Source organism: Myotis myotis, unplaced genomic scaffold, assembly GCF_014108235.1.
Source record: "Myotis myotis isolate mMyoMyo1 unplaced genomic scaffold, mMyoMyo1.p scaffold_m19_p_11, whole genome shotgun sequence".
In the NCBI taxonomy this organism is placed as follows: Eukaryota; Metazoa; Chordata; class Mammalia; order Chiroptera; family Vespertilionidae; genus Myotis; species Myotis myotis.
The window spans coordinates 57,822,110-57,841,100 of NW_023416315.1; the positions used below are offsets into that span (position 1 = coordinate 57,822,110).

An 18,991-nucleotide genomic window follows, 5' to 3' on the forward strand; every position below is an offset into this window, starting at 1 on the left:
AAATTTTACTGTTCTTTTTATTACTTTGTTCAGTTCTTCTGTTCTCAGAACTTACTTTTATTTGAGTTCTAAGAATTTTTCACTTAGTATAATAATCACTATTTTCAGATCTGTTAAACTCTTAAAGCAAATTTGCTCTGCACGAGTAGTCTACTTGCTTTATAATCCTAGGTTATATGCACTTGCAACATAATCCTAGAAATTTGAGTGGAGAAATGTTAAGTAAAATAACATTTTTTTCATAATCTGATTTTATAAGCCTGTTTTAAAGAATTCATTCACATAGTATTCACTTTCCCTGCAAATTTTAGTTAAATTGAACTAATTTTTTGTGTACAACATGTCTGTGTCATAAAGACTTTTAAGTTCTCCGATAGAGGTTTTGTGTGCTCTATAAAGTTTAGTTTGACATATAGGACAAGCGTAATTTGTTTATATTTGAGTTGCTAGAGATATGTTGTTGAAGTTTGAGAAAGTAGCTTATGCTTTCTTAAAATCATTTACTGGTGAAGATGTCTCTAACCCAAAATTGATAGGAAATAGTATATAGCAGGAAGAGGTGAGGGGGTGTGTTAGAGAAGGGCACAGTGGCTGACACAGGCTGTGCCCTGGATCCTTCTGAAAATGCAACCACTATGCCTCCTAGTAAGTAGTTGAACTAGTCTAGTGTTGAATAAAAATACCAAAGGTAATTTCAACTTACGGGTTTTTCAGGCGTAGGGGTATATGTAGTAACTAAACAACTCCATGAATGAATGATGGCTACTGTTCTTCACCCACCAGCACATTCTCATGCGAGTGCCTAAGTGGCCTCTCTTTTTACTAAAGTTTTAATAGTATTCATTAAAAATGTACAGCCCTAGACATTTTCTCGGATGCTTTTTCAGATTGTAATTGTTGAACTTTTCTGGTATTTGCATTGTCTCACTGTCAAGATGTTAAGCACCATGAGAAAAGGATTCATGATTTAAGTGCTTTGTCCTTGCGCACTTTTAGAAAATAGTTGCTTTATCTTGGCAGTCTTAACTTATTCATGTTATAATAAGTTTTGTTGTTGCTAAAAACTAGATTTGTCATCTTGGTGTGTGACAATTTGTTATAGACTTACCATAGTTTTTTCTTTAATAAAAGGTGTGCTAAGCCGAGTAAACTGAAAGTACACTGACACTTCTTACACACTTATAGGTGAGAGAGTGGTATGTAGCATCTTGAAAGTACTTTAAGCTCTATGCAGAAAAATAAAACTACAAAAACTGGACCCGCTCTCGTGCCCTCACATGATTTAGAACCAAAACCAGTGTGTTGTTGTACATATTTGAAAATGATAAATTAAAATTAGTTTTTGACATCACAAAACATTTAAACATATTAGCAGCCCTTTTAAAATATGCAGTCCTTCCCTAATGTATTATACTACTACTAATTACTTTAAAAATGAAATCAATCGTTTTAATATAAAGTATGCTTAGTAACTTGATTTTCATCAAGTTGCTTGGTCTTGTCTAGTCTTTCTTGTAGAAAGTTTCAAGTGCTTTCTCATATCTTATTTGTCTTTGCAATGCTCTGGTGACGAGAAGCCTTATTACATAGACTGACTACACAGTACTTCTGTGGTGTGCTGGGTGTCATCCCTTTCAGGGAGGAGACTGTTGTGCCTTGGCTTTTTGGAAAATTTACTATCTGTTCAGTATTGAGCACTAGAGAAAAAATTGTTAGACATTGATCAGATAATAAATGGGCTTCACGTTATTTTCCCTTCTCTTTATCTTTCTGAGAGAGTAAGGCAGATGTTATTTCTGCTTATGCAGTAGGGTCCTCAGACATTAACAGAATGACTTACATGCCCAAAGTGATATTAATAATTCGTGTGGAGCGGCCTTATACAATACCTCTGCAGTTTTCAGCCCAGAGTCTCTCCATTAGACCCACTGACTTGTACATATTGAATTGTACCTCAGTGTGAAGTCCTATACAAATAATGGGAGATGAAGTTGCATCAAGTTGAGTCTAGTGGTCAAAGTCCTGGTACTGTTTGAAAGAGAAATTGTATTTGAGTGGGATTACTTAGAGCCCCAGAAACAAAGGAATCTTTCTTTGTGTCAGCAGTTCTCAACCAGTAACGATTTTGCCCCCCAGGAGTCATTAGCAATCTGTGGAGACATTTGGTGTTGTCAAAGCACGGGTGTGGATGTGGGGGTGTGTGCCTGTGCCTGTGTGCTACTGGCATCTAGTGGGTAGAGACCAGGAATGCTGCTAAACATCCTACAATGCCTGGAACGGCCCCTACAACAAAGTTAATTATATAGTCCAAAATGTCAGTAGTGCCATGGTTGATAAATCCTGATGTTTGTGTTTTAAGGAATGGAATTAACTGAAGTCCTAGAAGCTAAAATGAACTTGGGTCAGAGGCAGGGAGCAGGTAAAGGAGGTGATTTCAAGTGCACTGGACCGAGAGGAGCTATTTTGATGGTGTTAAGAGTTAGTTGATTTCCTTTCTCTCGCCCTTTCTTTGTGCCAAGACTTGGCACAGCAATAGTGGAGAAAACAGTGAAGAAAATTCTTTTTCTTCTTCTAAAGTACTTGGAACAGCGGTCCTATTCCAAGAGCTGAACATGACCGTCACTTTCCCGTGACACTTGCAGCTTCTCTGTAAACCACGCACCCATGCTGTAGGCTCCCAAGCAGTTTAGGGCATGTGACTGTCATTTTTTGGCAAGATTGTACAAGTGATAGACTAGCTAATTTATTTTCCAAAGTCTTATAATCATAGTTCACCTGAGAGGATCTAAGTTTCTCACTGTTCCTATATCATGTGCCATATGTGAATTTTTTTGACTGACATACTCCTGCTTGATTTTATTAACAGCAGAGAAACAATGATCTTTTTTAAAAATAGACTTGAAATTTTAGAGCAGTTTTAAGTTCACAATAAAATTTAGGGGAAATTTACAGTTCCAAATATCCCCTAACAAATGCCTTTTGACTTCATTGTAATACTAATATTCAAATAAAGTTTATATAAATGCAGTGTTATTCTGTTAATGCAAAATGAAAGGTTTCTTATCCTTGGTTCCAGTTCTCACTAAATGTAAAGCAAAAGTAAGGAGAAAATACATCTTGGGGCGTTATGGATATTTACTTTTTTCCCTACTTAGTGGAAGAGAAAGGCTCAAATCATCTTGCGTAGCTTCTTATTGACTCTGCCTACCTAGTCAAGACCACTCATCTTCTTCAAAAATTTCCCACAGAGTTATACATCATCTTTCTTTACCAGGGGGATTTATTTCCCTCCTAGGAGGTTTTCCTAATTTTCTAAAGTTCAGTTTCTGGATCATTGAAACTCTTAACTTACTCAGTGTGATGATATGACTGCTTTAGAGGTTGACTATACCATAGCCACCAAGCCTTCCTGTAATTGAGGGTATTCTAGGACCTTATCAGTGTGATCTTGTTAGTGTCTCATGCAGTGAGAGCTTAGGGCATATTGATGTCTGTGTTGTTGAGTAGAATTTCCCCCAACCTCCTGCGAAGTCCAGTTGGTTCTTTCAGCCAAAATATTGCTCTATCCTGTTTATCATGGCTAATGGACATATTATAACGCTGCTATATTTCTTTTTGCTCCCTTTAAATTATGGGTTTCATAGGTCACTGGGTTTTACCCTTAAATAGTTGACCCATTAAAAAGTCAATTAATGGTCTATACAAGAGAGAGAGTTGGTGTTATTTAAAACACAACTCAGGTACAGTCTGGATTCAAGGCCTCTTGTAACCTTGGGCAAATTATTCTGAAGTTTATTCCTTTACCCATTAAATGAAAAGTATTCCTCTTGCTCTGCCTACTTCACAACAAGAGGACCAAATGAAATGACTGACTATGAGAGTGCCTTATAGTTATAAACACAATGCAAATGTGTAGTAGGATGTAAATAGAAGGGTGAGCTTTAGGAAATTGCATTGATTGTGAAATGGCTGTAGGTTGAAAGAATTTATTTTCCCTTCTATTGACATGTCTACATGGTGTAGATTGCCTTTTCTTCACCTTAGTAAATTCAGAGATGACTTTTGTTGGGTTTGGTTATAGGTTTTTGTCTTTTTAAAATAAGATTAAATTATTCACTTGCTAAAATATGATATTTGGCATAGATCAGTGATTGGTGCAAAACAAAATTCCGAATTCACCAAATAGCATAGACTGAGCCTGTTACATAATCGTCGTCATCATCATCATCATCCATGGGAGTTGCTAATCAATTATATAGGACCAGAAATAATTTTGTAGGCTCTTATCAAAACCCCCAGATGGTAGTTTGACCTAACTCCTATTTTCAAACAGTTATTCTAAGCAATAGTTTACCCTTTCCCCCCAACCAGTTAGTTATACTGTGTGGATTCTGGATGGTGGTAGATCATTGGGTACAATTTATAAAAAGCCTTTTACATTGACAGTGTCTTAACATACTTGATTCTGTGAGAATTATAGAACTTCAGGACTGGTGTTTTAAATGATTGGTAGAACTCTTGGAGCGGGGTAGGCAGACTGTGCTGAAAATTACTCCATTGGAAAGGTAGCTTAGCCCCTGCCTCTTTGGTCTTTGTGACTAATGGAAAAACACTCTCAAATTCAAAAGCCTAATCATTACTGCCTTTCTCCTCTGAGACGCATTACCAGTTTTATAATCAGGAAGAACTTAATTACTTTTTCTTTTTCTGTTGCCTTATGTTTATTTGTCATAAAATTATTTTTATTCCTTGTAACGGGCTCAGAAATAAGCTCATATATTGAACTTTGCAGGCTTCCTTTTTTTAATAGAATAGATCAGCTCAGCTGGCTAAAGCCTCGATAACAAACTTCAGAGCATAGCTGGAACTAAATTGTGCTATGGCGCACAAAGACTTTAAACTGGATTATTGATTTACAAGCGCAGAATGGGGACGCTGCTGTAAGGACAGAAAGCTCCCTCTCCTGATCCTTGGGCAAGTTTTTCCTAACGTGTTTTAGGGGCTGTGAGCTCACGAGCAAAATCCTAACCAAGTTTATCTTGCTAGGACAACCTATTTTATTTTATTTTACTTTATATTAAATTTATTTGGGTGGCATTGGTCAACATGATCATATAGGTTTTAGGCATGGGTTTCTATGTTGCAAGATCTATATATTGCACTGTGTGCCCACCACCCAAGTCAAATCTTCTCCTGCCACCATATATTAAGGACCCCCTTCTCATCCACCCCCTTTCCTCTAGCAACCACCACGCTACTGTTCATGAGTTTCAGTTTTATATCCCACATATGAGTGAAATCATACGGTTCTTAGCTTTTTCTCATGGACTTATTTCTTTTAGAATAATATTCTCAAAGTCCGTCCATGTTGTTGCAAATGGCAGTATTACATCCTTTCTTATGGCTGAGTAGTATTCCATTGCGCATATGTACTACATCTTCTTTATCCAGTCCCGTATTGCAGGGCACTTTGGTTATTTCTATGTCTTGGCCACGATGAATAATGCTGCCATGAACATAGGGGTGCATATATCTTTGTGAATACATGTTTTCGAGTTTTTCAGGTATATACCCAGGAGAGGGGTTACTGGGTCATATTGAAACTCTATTCTTAATTTTTTGAGGAATCACCAGACTGCTTTCCATAGTGGTTAGGTCAACCCATTTGAAATGCTCCATAGAGAAAGAATAATTCTTCTCCCGCTTAACCACTAAAGAACCACATCTGTTTCTAACGTCAGCTTTTTATTTTTTTTTTTTATCTTTCATTTTTTGTTGGTAAATCTCCCAGAAAACAGCAGTTCTGTAGAGAGTTTAAATATGAAGGAATGGCAGGACGGGCTCAGGGCACTTCTACCCAACATTAACATCAACTTTGGTGGACTGCCCAATTCCTCCTCCCCCTCCAGCGCCAACCACAGTGCACCACCGTCCACCACTGCCACCACCGACAGCCTGAGTTGGGACAGCCCGGGCAGCTGGACAGACCCAGCCATCATCACAGGTAACTTTCTCGCTCCTTCAGCTCCACTGACTGCCATCGGTTTGGCTTTTCGCCCAGACCAAACTGAAGTCCCTTCACCAGCAGCTGCTCTCCACAAAGCCACGCGCGTGGTGTCTCGTTCTCGGGTGCAGTCTCGCTCACTCTGTTGGCCTAGTTGTGTAATAGGGCGCTTGGTGCCTAGGTGGCTTCCTCGGGTGTAAGTAGGTGCTAAGGTCTGCCGCATGTGCGTGTGTTCTAGGCCTCCGAGTACAATAAGGATCTGACTTACCCTCTTAAAGGAACATACTCCACTCTTTAAAAATAAAGCTCTTTATTATAAGGCTATCTTCTTTACGGATTCCGAATAGAGGAGAAGCACAATTGGGAAATAACGTCATGCGATTTGGGGGACTCGTTTCTGCAGCCCTGCCTCTAACAGTGGGGGACAGTGTGTAGTGGAAGAGGAGGCCCGGGTTTCCCTGACAATAAATCATGGTCGTTGTGGGTGGAGGATAAAAGGAATGTAAGCTTTAAAAGATTTACTTGGAAGGAGTTAAAAATTGTAATTTTTTCCTTTTTTGGGGGGGTGGGGGGTGGGGGGGTAGGAATGGAACTAACCACCTTAAACATTTTTGTTGTTGTGTGACGAATTTCCTATTCTTTCTGCGCAGACTCACCGTTTTCCCTCTTGTTTTCTCTTCTCTCCTTAGGTATTCCAGCCTCTTCAGGAAACAGTTTAGACTCTCTTCAAGACGACAATCCTCCACACTGGCTAAAGTCCCTTCAGGCCCTCACAGAGATGGACGGCCCCAGCGCCGCTCCGTCACAAGCCCACCACAGCGCCCCCTTCAGCACACAGATCCCCCTGCACAGAGCCAGTTGGAACCCCTACCCTCCTTCAAATCCTTCCAGCTTCCACTCCCCACCCCCAGGCTTTCAGACAGCCTTCAGACCCCCTAGCAAAACCCCCACAGATTTACTACAGAGTTCAACACTGGACCGCCACTAGGGAAAGAGGAGACACCATTAGAAAATGCAGGATTTGTCCCACCCTGTTTTCTCCCTCGGCTCACCCACAGCTCCCTTCTCATCTCTTAAGTTCTGAAGAATCCAGTTCCCGATCAGTTTTTTTTCTTCCTATCCCCAGATGCAATGCGATCACAGGGTCATGACCATCTTTTGTTTTAATTGTAAAAGTTTCTGTTGATCCAGCATTTGAATGACACTGTTGAATGTTTCCTAAAAATGCCTTTCTACGGAAGAAAAAAAAAATCAAAGGGCAGTCTCAATACTTAGAAAATTACTGTTTGTCTGTTTCGCATAATAATGACATAATCTGCTTAGCAGAAAATGACGATTAATCTATAGAAAAGGTCAAGTAAATGCACTGTCAACCGCAGAAGTTTGAAAACCTGGTTAATAGAAATGAGATTGCTAAACGCATGATGGAAAGCGTGGTCCTGGCAGCCATCTTGTATTCAGCTTATCACTATTGCAGGGAAATGCTTTTTAAAATTTTATTTTATTTTGAATTCTTTTGGCAAATTGATGGAATGGACTTGATTGTGTTGTTAAGCAAAAGAATTTATTGGAAGTTGATGGAAAGACAAATTGATCTGTAGTAGTAACTGGACAGTTGCTAAGAGTTTATAAGGAGGGGAGAAATGATTTTTTTTAAGGAGAAAAAAAATTTTGGGCTTTATATTTAAATTCAAATGTTTTAAAGAAAAAGAGTATTCACAGATTTAATACCTATGTATAACGTAAGAGCTGAAATATAAGTGATTTCTTTGGTCTTTCTCATCTGTCGGAATCTTTTTTTCTTTGACCTTGAATTCACCTGACTAGGGCACTGAGATAGCACTGCTCTGGGGCCATCTGATCACCACAGGAGCAAATCTCCAACCTCCCTGCCTGCAGCTTTTACTTAACCCTGTAGTTTTGGACATGTGTGCAGTATTGAAAAGACAGGAGAAAAGAAAACAGAAATCTGGTTATAACCTGACGCTAAAACTAAAACCAAGAAAATGTACCTCTTTCTTCAGAATTAAAACTAAAATCTTAAATAAAACAGAAAACTTGATGATGACCCTTGGGCTGTGCTTGTTTTTTTGTTTTGCTTTGTTTTTCCATTTTATTGCATGTGAGTTTCAAACATTTTATGATAGCAGTCACCAGATGTTTCCATTGGTTGCACATCTTCAACAATAGGGAGGATGGTATAGCAGAAGAAATTAGGGGGGAAATCGTTTTATTGTCAGTCTCTGCCATTTTTGAAGTTCAGCTCACCTTACACTCCAGAAGTCCTTTTTCAGGGGCTTCCTGTAGATGAAACCCCCCTTTGCTATTGTATTATGCAGACCAACCATCCCTCACGTTCCAGGAAGGAGCAGGTGGGCTATTGATGTGCAGAGAGGTTGGCTGTCTTGGGGAGACCTGGCGGGAGCAGCCAGGGTGCCAGACAAGTAGCAGCAGCTACGTGAGTGCCGTGATGGCAGAGAGATCAGAAAACACTGATGTAGCGATCCACTGCTAAATCTATGACCAGCCTTGCTGGGGAGCACCTAACGCCGATGGAGAGACGGTCACACCACTGACCGAAAGAGGGTAGAGAACAGAAATGGAATGTTCCCTACCAGGTTCCTAGGATTTTGTATGGCTTGTATGTTCTGACTTGGATTCCGTTCAGAAGTCCAAAGCTGGAGTTCCGTATTTTCAGCCACATCCATTAAGGTTATCTTTGTAGGGTGAATTAAATAGATCTTCTCAATCTTGCATTCTGTATTTCTGGGTTGATTTTCTCCTTCTTACCTTTACTTTGTATTTCGATTTGCTACCAGCCCCCATACTCTCCCCACCCAAAATAAGCAATTTCAACACTGTTTTGGAAAAATGTAAACAGGATAGTCTCAAATGTCACCACAAATAGATATTGGCTGGGTAAATAGTGAATTGTTTTTTTCTTTTCTAATTTACCAAAATGTTACTGTGATACACAGAAGAGGACTAAAAACTTCAGAGTCTCTTGTCCTATGAACTTTGCCTTGGTCTCCTGAATATTCACATTGCACTGCAAAGTGATGGGTCAACACATCCTATTTAATAAAAGCCTAATATGCTAAGTGTCTGACCGTTCATTCGACTGTCCGACCAGTCTCTATGACATGCACTGACCACCAGAGGGCAGACACTCCAGTAGGTTAGCTTGTTGCTGGGTTCCAGCAGATTGGGACTGGGCTAGATGGGTGGACACATCCTGGAACCCTGCAGTCCCTCCCCGGCTGGCCAACTCCTTCGGTCCCTCCCTGGCCCCAATCATGCACCGGTGGGCCCCCCTCCCCCCAGCCTGGCCCACGCCCTCTTGTAATCCAGAACCCCTTAGGGGATGTCTGAGAGCTGGTTTCAGCCCGATCCCCACCGGCCAGGCCGAGGGACCCCACCGGTGCACGAATCTGTACACCAGGCCTCTAGTATATAATAATCAGGTAGCAGTGAGTTGTAATCAAGGCTTTGGGGGTGGCGGTTGGATATTGTTTAGATACAGGTATATCAATAAAGAAACGTTGCTTTGTCTGAAAAGGAAGGAAATTCTTGCAAGGCTATGCTGTGAATGTATGTTTAATAAATCATACATAAGACTTTATAAAATGTATAAACATCATTTAAATAATAATAAAACAATACAAGTCTGTGTGCTTAGCACCCAAGTTAAAAATAGGAACTGCCAGCTCTAGCTGGTTTGGCTCAGTGGATAGTTGGGTTCGATTCCGGTCAAGGGCACGTACTTCAGTTGCAGGCTCCATTCCCAGCCCCAGTTGGGGCATGTGTAGGAGGCAACCAATCGATGTCTCTCTCACATGGATGTTTTTCTCTCTCTCTGTCTCTTCCCCTCCACTCTCCCTAAAAATCAATGGAAAAATATCCTCAGGTGAGGATTAACAACAAAACACCAAAAAAAAAAAAAGGAACCTGCCATATCTAGAAAAGCCCCTATCTGCTCTTCTCCAATGTACTTTCTTTTCTTTCTTCATCATCTACAAATAACCAATATCTTGGTTTCTATGTTAATCTTTCTTTTTCTTCCCCGCCCCCCTCTTAATCTGTCTTTTCTTTAGCTTTGCCATATATATCTCTGAATAAAACATTGTTTAGTTTTAGAAAGGTGAGTAGTAAACCGAAGCCTCACTGTGTAAGAAAAGGGCCACATCGTCACATCTAGATCAAGGCTTTCAGAAGATAAACAGTCTCCTGGTCATAGTTTGGTTTTAGCTTCTTGGATAATTTATAGATGGCAGTTTGGGGGGAGTGACTCCTAGCACAGTTGGGACATCTGACGGGGCACCTGATGTCTGCCAGAGAGAGGGTCTGTGTTTGGTGTATAAGCTCACAGTGGCTTCCCTCCAGGTCTCTGAAATAGATCACAGCACAGCTCGTGGGAGTGGGCTGGTTTAAAATAAGTGTGAGCTGATCAGTTCACCAGGGCATGGAGAGGAGAACAGATATACCAGGTGTACCGGTTAGTAATGTGAATTTTTTTCAATTAATGGAGTTACACATATGTTGATATATATGCGATTTGATATGTATGCTATTTTGTTGTATTGACAACAAGCTTCAAAACTTCATGTCAAATTTGCTGAAGGTGTTAACATCATAAATATTTTTACACTTAAAAATGTCGAGCCCTTGCCCTAGCTGGTTTGGCTCACTGGATAGAGCGTCAGCCTGGGGACTCAAGGGTCCCAGGTTCAATTCCGGTCAAGGGCATGTGCCTTGGTTGTGGGCACATCCCCAGTATGGGGTGTGCAGGAGGCAGCTGATCAATGTTTCTCTCTCATCAATGTTTCTAACTATCCTTCTCCCTTTCTCTCTGTAAAAAATCAATAAAATATATATTTAAAAAAAAAATGTTGAGCCCTGGCTGGTTTGGCGCAGTGGATAGAGCATCAGCCTGTGGACCAAAGGGTCCCAAGTTCGATTTCAGTCAAGGGCACATGCAAAGGTTGTGGGCTTGACCCCCAGTAGGGGCATGCAGGAGGCAGCCAATCAATGATTCTCTCTCACCAGTGATGTTTCTATCCCTTCCTCCTCTCTGAAATCAATAAAAATATATTTTTAAAAAATGTTGAATTTTGTGCCAAAAAAAGCATTTGTGGGAAGTTATAATTTATTACTTTATTTTGAAGAAAAGTGCTGCTGGATACTTTGGAAAAGCTTATGGTAAACATGCTCCATCTCAAGATACTTGTGTAAGCTGGTTTAAACACTTTAAAAGTGATGATTTCTGTGAAAGACAAAAAACATCCAGGTCAACTGAAAAAGTTTGAAGACCAACAATTACAAGCATTATTGGATGAAGATGTGTGTCAAACTCAAAAACAACTCGCAGAAAGATTAAACATTGCTCAGCAAATAATTTCTGATTGTTTAACAAGCAATGGGAAAGATGTTAAAGGAAGGAAAATGGGTGCCACATCAACTGAACGAAAGAAAATGAAAAACCAAAAAGTCATCAGTAAAATGACGCTTCAACGGCACAAAAGACAGTCTTTTGCATCTAATTGTGACTAGTGATGAAAGTGGATTTATTTTGAGAATCCTAAATGCACAAAAATCATGGGTTGATCCAGGTCAACCATCAACATCGACTGCAAGGCCAATTCGCTTCGGAAAGAAGACAATGCTCTGCGTTTGGTGGGTCAGGAAGGTGTGGTGTATTATGTGCTTCTAAAACCAGGTAAAACCGTTAATACTGATCGCTACCGACAACAAATACAGTGGGGCCTTGACTTACGAGTGTCCCGACTCACGAGTTATTTGAGATACCACACGACTAACGAGTTATTTGAGATACCAGCTGTCTCTCGGCCAATTTTTTGCATTGAGTAATTTGAGTTAACAAGCTCCTTAACGAGCTCGATCTCGGAATGAATTAAACTCGTAAGTCAAGGCCCCACTGTAATCAATTTGAACGATGCTTTGATCGTGAAACGACCAGAATGTGCCAGAAGACACGGCAAAGTAGTTTTGCTTCATGATGACGCACCATCACACACTTCAAAACCAGTTAAAGACACGTTAAAAGATTTTCCCTGGGAAGTATTAACCCACTCACCATATTCACCAGACCTCGCTCCTTCAGATTACCACCTGTTCCGATCGATGGCACACGCACTGAGCAGCACTTCAAAACGTACGAAGATGTGGAAAATTGGGTCTCTGAATGGTTTGCCTCAAAACAAGAAAAGTTCTATTGGGATAGTAGCCACAAATTACCTGAAAGATGGGGGAAATGTGTAGCTAGCAATGGACATTACTTTGAATAAAGCACTTTTGATGTTTCTCTTGAAATTATTGTGTTTTCTTTGATTACAAAATCCGACATTATTAACCAGTACACCTGATGCTTCATTAGGTTTAGTCAGATCAGAAAAGTGCAGAAAAGACCCTGGGCTGAGGCAGTCTGTTGATGTAATTGCAGTGAGACTTGGCACTGATAGGCCTCTATGTCTGCCTCCTGGGTCACAATGCTCACAGCTGACATTCCTAGTATTTCTTTCACTGCTCTCCTTTCTTGCGTCTTTTCTCCCTATATTCTTATAAGTCTATTTTTTAAAAAATATATTTTATTGATTTTTTACAGAGAGGAAGGGAGAGGGATAGAAAGTTAGAAACATGGATGAGAGAGAAACATCGATCAGCTGCCTCCTGCACACTCCCCAATGGGGATGTGCCCACAACCAAAGTACGTGCCCTTGACCGGAATCGAACCTGGGACCCGTAAGTCCGCAGGCTGATGCTCTATCCACTGAGCCAAACCGGTTAGGGCCCTATAAGTCTATTTTTAAAAAATATGTTTTTATTGAATTTAGAGAGAGAGGAAAGGAGAGGGATAGAGAGAGAGAAACATCAATTGGCTCCCTTCTGCACGCCCCCTACTGGGGAGGAAGCCCACAACCCGGGCATGTGCCCTGACTGGGAATCCAACCAGTGACCTGGTTCATGGGTTGACACTTAACCACTGAGCCACACTGGTCGAGCCCTATGAGTCTTTCTAAAAAAAATTTATTTTTTAATTTTGTTGGAGTGACATCAGAAAGTTGAGAAAAGTGTATGGGAGATAAATATTTAGTAATTGGCACATCTGAAAATTATCTCAGTTGACAGTTTGGTGGATACAGGATTCTAAATTGCAGATATTTTTTCCTTAAAATTTTGAAGACATTACCTGTACTCTGTTGTCTTCTTCCAGTGTTGCTGTTAAGAAAAAAATTCAAAGCCAGCCTTAGCCAGTTTGGCTCAGAGGATAGAGCATTGGCCCATTGACTGAAAGATCCTGGGTTCGATTCTGGTCAAGGTCACATACCTCAGTTGCAGGGCTCAATCCCCGGTCTGGTCAGGGCATGTGTGAGAGGCAACCAATCAATGTGTCTCTCACCTCAATGTTTCTCTCTCTGTCTCTCCCCCTCCCTTCCACTCTCTCTAAAAATCAGTGGGAAAATTTCCTCAGGTGAGGATTAATACACACACACACACACACACACACACACAAATCCAGAGCCTGATGCTTTATATGTAATCTTTTTTTTCTTCTCCCTCTCTAAGGCTTATAGAAATTGTGTCTTATGCTCTGAAATTTCAGTGATGTTCCTTGGTGTGGGTCTATTTTAATTTATTGTGCCAGACACACAGTAGGCTCTTAAAATCTGGCGACTCATGTCCTTCAGTTCTGGGAAATTCTTGACTTACTTCATTAGTGAATTTTTTGCAATTATTTTCTTTCTTCTCCCTCTCTAAAAATTCCATTATCCAAATATCAGACCTTCTGAACATTCCTGTTTACACCCTTCACCCCCCATTTTCCATCTGTCTTTTTATCTCCTTTCTAAGAAGTTTTATCTCAACTTTATTGCTTATATTTATAGTTATTTTTCTCCTTGTGTTGTTTTTGTTTCTCCAAGTTGGTTTTAGCTATTTGTTTGCTTTTATCGCTATCTTTATTATTAGAAACTTCTCAGATTCTGGCTCATGAATAAAACTAAAAAGCTGATAAGAAGTTTTGGAAACATGAAGGCTTGCCGTGCTTGAACTCCTCTGCTGGAAGAACTGGGTGGGCTCCGTGTTGGGGAACCCCTACTGTCAATGTCTTTAGTCCTTTTCTTTGGGGCTGGTCAAATGGGTTAGGGTCTGACTGCTAGTGCTGTATTGGTGGTTTCTGGATTCATTATGCATATATTTATTTATTTCCTGTTTTGACTTCTTTCCTCTCTAGAGATTAAGTCTCCAAATATCTGCCCACTTAAGATACAGCATGGTTGCACTATGGTGTGGAATTGGGGGATGCATCTAGGGAACTAGCGTCTTAACACGTCTTTCTCACTAACCTTTATTTTAGCCCTACCCTGCACATCTTATCCTTGGTTCTAGGGGCACCTGGCACTGTCAGCTAGTGTGCCAGTGAGGAGTGTGTGGTGTAAAACGGTTGGGCCTCAGCTTTCCCCATTGCTACCTTGAGGCCAAGGGAGTTCTCTCGGCGGTCTGCTTCCGAGGTCACCATGTTTTCTTCTGTCGTCTCCTTTCATGGTCTCCCTATTGTTTTTCTTCTTTATTCTAAAGGAGTAAGTAGACCTATAGGGAGAAATGAAATGAAGTATGTAGGTTTAATCTGCCACCCTAGTCCTGATATGAGCTCTGACTTTATAAGCTAACAGGCATAGTTTGTCAGACCATAGGTAGATGGAGCTTCTTGCTATTGGCCAATAAACACTAGCCACATGTTGTATATTTCTTGGTTTGAATGGCACCTGCCCATTTGTTTACATTGAAGTGGTTTCTCTCTTTTTAACATTCTTTTTTTCCAATGAAGCTCTTTTGATTTACAGTCGGTAGTTTGTTTTCCGAAGGCTCATCATACAGGAGAGTATTTTAGGGGTTAAAATTTTAGCCTGGATGTTATAGGCACATTTTACTTGCCTTTTATTGCAATTTGGTGGGAGGGTTACAAGTCAGAGGGTTGCATTTTCTATGCTACATTGCATTAGAACTATTTTAGAAATTGCAGAGTAGGAAAAAGCAGTCTGTCTTTATATATGAATTGTATTTTGCGAGTAGGTAATATGTGTCAACAATGTATTTCCACAAGGTTTCCAGGGGTGGGGAACCTTTTTTTTTTTTTGCCAAGGGCCATTTGGATATTTATAACCTCATTCTCAGGCCATAAAAAATGATCAACTTAAAAATTAGCCTGCTATATTTGGTCAAACATTTAATTAATTTACCCCTAATGCCTTGGCAGGGCCAGACCAAATGATTTCTCAGGCTGGACACTCCCCACCCCTGGTTTTTATGATGATGACCAATATAGAGCTGTATACAGTCAGTCCTGTCCAACACCATTTCCCTGAACTCAAAGACGTGGCACACACTGCTCATTATTTGAGTTTTCTATCAAATTCTTTACCAACATCATTTATTCCAGGTCCTTATTGTCTTTAAGGTATGTAAACTTTTAAAAGTCAGACAGCTTATATACCTTAAACATAATCATGAGATATATCCATCATCAGAGGTAGCTATTTCTGCCCAAGTGGTCTATCCAGGTGAAAGATGACTGAGGTCATGAGCATGAACTCTTCTTAAAAAACAAATTAATAATAATAAAATCAGTCCTCATTCTTTGTGCTTAACACACTGTTCATTTAGCCCAGACGTAGCCTTCAGACACTCAGGCAGTTTCCTCCCAGGAAGAGCTGCCTTCGAAAATACATTTCTGAACAAACTGATTTTAAGAAATGAGTACATTGTTAGAAAAAAAATCCCTTTAAAGGGTAAAGTACTTCTGTTGGTGGTAACCCAAATACATTGGGAAAGAGCATAAACATTGGCCCAAATGTTCAGGGGCCATCTAATAAGAATTGGCCATCCTGGAGAATATATTTTGCATGTGATTAATCTCCGAGGGAAACTGAGTGTAATAGGCAGGTGTTTGTGTCATCACACTTCCTTCCATAGTTGAAGGAAGTAGGTATATAAGACCAATAGAAATTAATAGGCTAAATAAAATTTGTGTGTGTGGGGGGGGGAGGGGCTGAGTGATTTAAAAACTCTGAGGCTCATAAATAACTGAATTAAAAGCATTTAAGGATAAATAAATGACCCGTGGCTTCCTTATTTTCAGCTTTAGTGTTTGCAAAACTAAAATAATGTTTATAAACTGCCTGGTATTTTGCATACAGTCCAGATGGCTTCCTTTTTATTGTTGTTTAAGGAGCATGAATTCCTTGGCTTTTATCCGTCTCCATAATATGAAAAGTAGACAAATAGGCCCAAAGAAGTTGGGTTTTTGTCCTGGTCCCAGATCTTACGGCAGAGATAGAGCTGAGTGTTAGCCGTCCTCAACCACATGTATTCATGACGGCGGTCATACTCCCTTTCTGTTCTAAGTTCCCCGTGCTTTGTCAGCCTTCTTGCTTATATTTATAAAATGCCTAAGATAACCGCAATATTTTCTCTTCCCCCCTGATGTTAGCTAAGTGGGTGTGGAAGAAGAGGTATGAAGAGAGATGTATTTATCAAGAATCAAAGTGAGTCAAAGGATGGTTGGGAAATAGAATCCTTAAGGATTTCTTGACTGTTTCTGCTTATATTGAGTGTTGTTGGCATTGACTTAGACTATCAAGTTAGCCGGTACCTTCTGGATTTTGTTCAGATAAGGGATAAAGACAAAGTAATTGTCTTAAAATATTTAAGGGCAGTTATGTAGGAGAGGAAACAGGATGAAGAATGTAACTGGTGCTGCGATGTGAGAGATTGGGTTTCAACTTAGTCTCACGTTTCAAACATCCACTAGGGGCTGGGCATTATGGCAGGTGCTAAGATGATCCCTGTTCTCATGCTCTGAAAAAGTTTGGATAGTTGACTCTCAAACAAGACTGACTGTGGGTCTCGTCAGTACAAAATTTCAAAGTAGTGGAAGCTTTGGATTAGCGGAGACTTGGTGGGGGACAACCTGAGCAATGAAAACCTTGGCGACTGCACAGAGCATGGGTAGGACTTGCATCTCAGTGTGGAGAGAGCCTGGGCTTGTGTAGTCGGCTTGTGAGAAAGAAGGCCTGTGGGTGAACTGGGTGTTGCTTTGGTTGGAATGAGCCACTGATCATTTGTAAGCGGAGTAGAGACATGGTAGGATTGTGCTTTATAAATATGCAGCCGAGGCGGAAGTGGTGAGGGTCGGAACAACACTGAGGCAGAGTTCTGTGGGTTAATGAGAGACCCCAAGGGATCTAAGGTTTGGCCTCAGAAGTGCCGTCAGTGACCCCCTAAAATCGTCTGTAAAATGTGGTATGTGCACGTATGCTTTATCAACGCATAAAAAATGTCCATGATTTAATGAAAGTCTAGCTCCCAAACTAGAGAACTAGTCCATGTGAAGGTTGTTGGCTGATAAGAGGATGGAGAAAGGGAGGAGGGGGAACAAATTCAAGAAAGATTCCAATCTTGAATTTTTGAAAGGTTTTGGAAATAGTTAAAGGTTAAGGAAAACAATTTCAGAGCTTTCTTAGGTTTCTCCTAGTTCCTCCACTAGACTGGAAGCTCTTTGAGAGCAGGGAACACTTCTGTTTATTAACCCATGTGCTCCCAGCACTTAGCGAAGGGCCTGGCACGTAGTAGCCTTTCAAGAAATATTTTACCCGAACGGGAGTGAAATACATATTATGTGGTTTTGAGCCAGATAACTGCAATAAATAATTGTATGATAAATAATTGTATGGTGCTTAAAAGAGATGTGGGCTCATGAAGAGGAACTGGTTTAAAAGGAAGATGATTCACCCGGCCCGTGTGGCTCAGTGGTTGGCCGTTGACCTATGAACTAGGAGGTCATGGCTTGATTCCAGGTCGGGGCACGTGCCTAGGTTGCAGGCTCAATCCCCAGTCAGGGGTGTGCAGGAGGCAGCCAATCAATATTCTCTCTCATCACTGATATTTCTCTCTCTCCCTCTCCCTTCCTTTCTGAAATCAATAAAAATATATTTTAAACATATTTTTCAAGATACATTTCTATTTATTTCAGAGAGGAAGAGAGAGGGAGAGATAGAAACATCAGTGATGAGAGAGAATCATCTATTGGCTGCCTCCGGCACCCTCCCTACTGGGGACTGAGCCCGCAACCCTGGCATGTGCCCTTGACCAAAATCGAACCTGGGACCCTTTAGTCCACAGGCCAACGCTTTATCCACTGAGCCAAACTGATTAGGGCTAAAAATATATTTTAAAAAATAAAAGGAAGATGATTCTTATTTTTGGATTTGTTGAGTTCAGTGGATCATCCAGGTGGCAGTGTCCAGGAAATTTGGGTGTGGAACTTAGGAGAAAGGCCAGAGGTAGAAATATAGTTTTGGAGTCATCTTTAGAGGGGAGAGGGGAGAGATGATAACCTTGGGACACATAGCGATGCGTGATCTGAAATGAAGGTGTCAACGTCGGACCGTTTCGGGACAAGAAGTATTCAAGATGGACTCCTGGGCTAGCTGGCATTTCATCAGGAAACCGAGGCTTTCACAGCCACTGGAAGGGTGAGGAGATGTGGAGTGCAGGAGTCACAGAGTCCGCTCCCCACAGCACCAACGTGGTGATTCTGAGGACTCAGGGAGCAGCTATCAAAACCCCACACTTGCCAATGGCCAGCCACCTGCCCAGAGCTGCCATCTTCAACGTATGGCTTCTCATCCATATTTCAAATGTCACCTCTGTGCCTCTTATCAGCAGGATCTAACCCGGGATCCAGTTGGAAGAAACCTGTGCTGTGATGCAGGGGAGCGGGGAGCAGGGAGTGGGGCTCATGGCGAATTGTCAGCAGACAAGCTCGCACCTGGGGTTTAGAGCCTCTGAATTGGATCATGTCGCTTCCCTGTCAAAACTCTCCCGTTCCCAACATTTTCACCATGAAATTTAACGTTTGCTGGTGTGGCTGCAGCGCCCTCTCGCCTAACAGGATCTTCTCTATTGCAG

The 18,991-nt window shown here is 40.9% G+C and overlaps 1 protein-coding gene across 7 annotated transcripts in view; it reads left to right on the forward strand.

The window, feature by feature from the left end:
• CNOT4 (CCR4-NOT transcription complex subunit 4) overlaps positions 1-8,072 on the forward strand; it is a 156,749-nt gene extending 148,677 nt beyond the window's left edge. For 5 of the 7 annotated variants that reach the window (XM_036328584.1, XM_036328587.1, XM_036328588.1 and 2 more), the window contains 2 exons: positions 5,792-6,004; positions 6,694-8,072. In XM_036328584.1, the coding sequence (XP_036184477.1) occupies positions 5,792-6,004; positions 6,694-6,992 (512 nt within the window). In that variant the 3' untranslated portion in view covers positions 6,993-8,072. The remainder of the gene's footprint in view (positions 1-5,791; positions 6,005-6,693) is intronic. The other 2 variants (XM_036328590.1, XM_036328591.1) reach the window with 1 other exon arrangement.
• The last annotated feature ends 10,919 nt before the right edge of the window (positions 8,073-18,991 follow it).